Here is a 4,768-nt window from a genome sequence, read left to right on the forward strand (position 1 = left end):
GGACAGTGGTCAGGACCGTGGTCAGGACAGTGGACAGGACAAAGGTGGACAGTGGACAGAACAAAGATAGCAGGGGAAAGAAACGAACACGCTCATAACCACAGAACCGTGGGGAGAAGTCACCAACATCACAGAGCACACAATGACGTCACAGAGCACACAATGACGTCACAGAGCACACAATGACGTCCCTAATCACTCACCAACATCACAGAGCACACACTGACGTCACAGAACACACAATGACGTCCCTAATCACTCACCAACATCACAGAGCACACAATGACGTCACAGAGCACACAATGACACCGCTAATCACTCACCAACATCACAGAGCACACAATGACGTCCCTAATCACTCACCAACATCACAGAGCACACAATGACGTCACAGAGCACACAATGACGTCCCTAATCACTCACCAACATAACAGAGCACACAATGACGTCACAGAGCACACAATGACACCGCTAATCACTCACCAACATCACAGAGCACACAATAACGTCCCTAATCACTCACCAACATCACAGAGCACACAATGATGTCCCTAATCACTCACCAACATCACAGAGCACACAATGACGTCACAGAGCACACAATGACACCGCTAATCACTCACCAACATCACAGAGCACACAATAACGTCACAGAGCACACAATGACACCGCTAATCACTCACCGACATCACAGAGCACACAATGACGTCACAGAGCACACAATGACACCGCTAATCACTCACCAACATCACAGAGCACACAATAACGTCACAGAGCACACAATGACACCGCTAATCACTCACCAACATCACAGAACACACAATAACGTCCCTAATCACTCACCAACATCACAGAGCACACAATGACGTCCCTAATCACTCACCAACATCACAGAGCACACAATGACGTCCCTAATCACTCACCAACATCACAGAGCACACAATGACGTCACAGAGCACACAATGACGTCCCTAATCACTCACCAACATCACAGAGCACACAATGACGTCACAGAGCACACAATAACGTCCCTAATCACTCACCAACATCACAGAGCACACAATGACGTCACAGAGCACACAATGACGTCCCTAATCACTCACCAACATCACAGAGCACACAATGACGTCACAGAGCACACAATGACGTCCCTAATCACTCACCAACATCACAGAGCACACAATGACGTCACAGAGCACACAATGACACCATTAATCACTCACCAACATCACAGAGCACACAATGACGTCGCTAATCACTCATGATCTGCGGCGAAACGAGCACACATTGATGTCACAGAGCACACAATGACCCCACTAATCACTCGCCAACATTGATGTCACAGAGCACACAATGACCCCACTAATCACTCGCCAACATTGATGTCACAGAGCACACAGTGACCCCACTAATCACTCGCCAACATCACAGAGCACACAATGACCCCACTAATCACTCACCAACATCACAGAGCACACAGTGACCCCACTAATCACTCACCAACATCACAGAGCACACAATGACGTCATTAATCACTCGCCAACATTGATGTCACAGAGCACACAATGACCCCACTAATCACTCGCCAACATCACAGAGCACACAGTGACCCCACTAATCACTCGCCAACATCACAGAGCACACAATGACCCCACTAATCACTCACCAACATCACAGAGCACACAGTGACCCCACTAATCACTCGCCAACATCACAGAGCACACAATGACCCCACTAATCACTCACCAACATCACAGAGCACACAGTGACCCCACTAATCACTCACCAACATCACAGAGCACACAATGACGTCACTAATCACTCGCCAACATCACAGAGCACACAATGACGTCACTAATCACTCACCAACATCACAGAGCACACAATGACGTCACTAATCACTCACCAACATCACAGAGCACACAATGACGTCATTAATCACTCACCAACATCACAGAGCACACAATGACGTCATTAATCACTCACCAACATCACAGAGCACACAATGACGTCACTAATCACTCACCAACATCACAGAGCACACAATGACGTCGCTAATCACTCACCAACATCACAGAGCACACAATGACGTCGCTAATCACTCACCAACATCACAGAGCACACAATGACGTCATTAATCACTCACCAACATCACAGAGCACACAATGACGTCACTAATCACTCACCAACATCACAGAGCACACAATGACGTCGCTAATCACTCATGATCTGTGGCGAAACGAACGAGACTCCTCAAAAGACGGATGCGGTGTTTAACTTAAGATTTGTCTCTTTGTTCAGTTCCGGGCTTTTGTCGTTTTCTGAAATAAAGATCGCTATCTCTTTGTTCAGTTTAAAGATCGCTATCTCTTTGTTCAGTTTAAAGATCGCTATCTCTTTGTTCAGTTTAAAGATCGCTATCTCTCTGTTCAAAGATCGCTATCTCTTTGATCAGTTTAAAGATCACTATCTCTTTGTTCAGTTGAAGCACCTTCAAAACGGTACAAGAAAGGAATTCTGTGAACATCTGGCTGCCGTTTTGTTTCCAGATGACAGGAGTCACACAGTGACGAACAAAAGATGCTTCACGCCTAAATGTGCCTTCAATGAACAATCAATCCTGAACCAATACTGAAAGAGCATGAGTATTTGTGAAAACATCTGCCCTTCCCCAAACCACACGACTTGTAATCATTTACTGGGTGACGGTACACACACTAACAAGTGTGTCAAGTTGCAGTTTGATAACATTCCTAGAAAGGCCAACAAGGGAAAAAGGAGAGAGAGAGAGAGAGAGAGAGAGAGAGAGAGAGAGGGGTGGGGGGTGGGGGGGGGGGTGGTTCTAGACGTCGGTGACATTCTCTGTGTCAGGTTTCGGCGATGTGATATTATCTCCCTTGTTGGCGCCTTTGGCTTCTCTCCCTTTCATTGGCTGGGCAGCTTCGTCCTCTGATGTAGAGGATGTCTGTAACACACACATCTTAAAGGTGACTGCTCGTCCTGTGTGTGTGTGTGTGTGTGTGTGTGTGTGTGTGTGTGTGTGTGTGTGAATCTCTCTGGTGTGTGTGTGTGTGTGTGTGTGTGTGTGTGTGTGTGTGTGTGTGTGAATCTCTCTGGTGTGTGTGTGTGTGTGTGTGTGTGTGTGTGTGTGTGTGTGTGTGTGTGAATCTCTCTGGTGTGTGTATGTATCTTCAGTCTCTCTCTCACTCCCACCCCCCATCTCCCGCTCTCTCTCCTGATTGGATACCTATGTTTTTGTATGACAGTACATGTATATCCCTTCATTTTGTATGACAGTACATGTTGTATATCCCTTCATTTTGTGTGACAGTACATGTTGTATATCCCTTCATTTTGTATGACAGAACATGTATATCCCTTCATTTTGTATGACAGAACATGTATATCCCTTCATTTTGTATGACAGAACATGTATATCCCTTCATTTTGTATGACAGTACATGTTGTATATCCCTTCATTTTGTATGACAGTACATGTATATCCCTTCATTTTGTGTGACAGTACATGTTGTATATCCCTTCATTTTGTATGACAGAACATGTATATCCCTTCATTTTGTATGACAGAACATTTATATCCCTTCATTTTGTATGACAGTACATGTGTATATCCCTTCATTTTATATGACAGTACATGTATATCCCTTCATTTTGTATGACAGAACATGTATATCCCTTCATTTTGTATGACAGAACATGTATATCCCTTCATTTTGTATGACAGAACATATATATCCCTTCATTTTGTATGACAGAACATGTATATCCCTTCATTTTGTGTGACAGAACATGTATATCCCTTCATTTTGTATGACAGTACATGTTGTATATCCCTTCATTTTGTATGACAGAACATGTATATCCCTTCATTTTGTGTGACAGTACATGTTGTATATCCCTTCATTTTGTATGACAGAACATATATATCCCTTCATTTTGTGTGACAGTACATGTTGTATATCCCTTCATTTTGTATGACAGAACATGTATATCCCTTCATTTTGTGTGACAGAACATGTATATCCCTTCATTTTGTGTGACAGTACATGCATATCCCTTCATTTTATATGACAGTACATGTATATCCCTTCATTTTATATGACAGAACATGTATATCCCTTCATTTTGTGTGACAGTACATTTGTATGGCAGTACATGGATATCCCTTCATTTTATATGACAGTACATGTATATCCCTTCATTTTATATGACACTACATGTATATCCCTTCATTTTATATGACACTACATGTATATCCCTTCATTTTGTATAACAGTACATTTGTATGGCAGTACATGTATATCCCTTCATTTTGTATGACAGAACATGTATATCCCTTCATTTTGTATGACAGAACATGTATATCCCTTCATTTTGTATATCAGTACATTTGTATGACAGTACATATATATCCCTTCATTTTATATGACAGTACATGTTGTATCAGCCATCTGCGCATTCACAGATAGATTCATGAGCATCCTCCCCCCCACCCCACCACCACCCTCCCCCCATCCCCCAGCTGGATGACAACGATGGTCATCATCGATCTCGATGGACACACCACATGACAGTACATGTTGTATATCCCTTCATTTTGTATGACAGTACATGCATATCCCTTCATTTTATATGACAGTACATGTATATCCCTTCATTTTGTATGACACTACATGCATATCCCTTCATTTTGTATAACAGTACATTTGTATGGCAGTACATGGATATCCCTTCATTTTGTGTGACA

General features: G+C 43.0%; 1 protein-coding gene across 2 annotated transcripts in view; it reads right to left on the minus strand.

Annotated features, from left to right (window-relative positions):
- Positions 1-734: 734 nt before the first annotated feature.
- Positions 735-4,768, minus strand: part of LOC143281347 (glutamate receptor 2-like) — an 83,644-nt gene continuing 79,610 nt past the window's right edge. For both annotated transcript variants that reach the window (XM_076586552.1, XM_076586551.1), the window contains exon 10: positions 735-2,965. In XM_076586552.1, the coding sequence (XP_076442667.1) occupies positions 2,843-2,965 (123 nt within the window). In that variant the 3' untranslated portion in view covers positions 735-2,842. The remainder of the gene's footprint in view (positions 2,966-4,768) is intronic.

Source organism: Babylonia areolata, chromosome 4 (genome assembly GCF_041734735.1).
Source record: "Babylonia areolata isolate BAREFJ2019XMU chromosome 4, ASM4173473v1, whole genome shotgun sequence".
Lineage (NCBI taxonomy): Eukaryota > Metazoa > Mollusca > Gastropoda > Neogastropoda > Buccinidae > Babylonia > Babylonia areolata.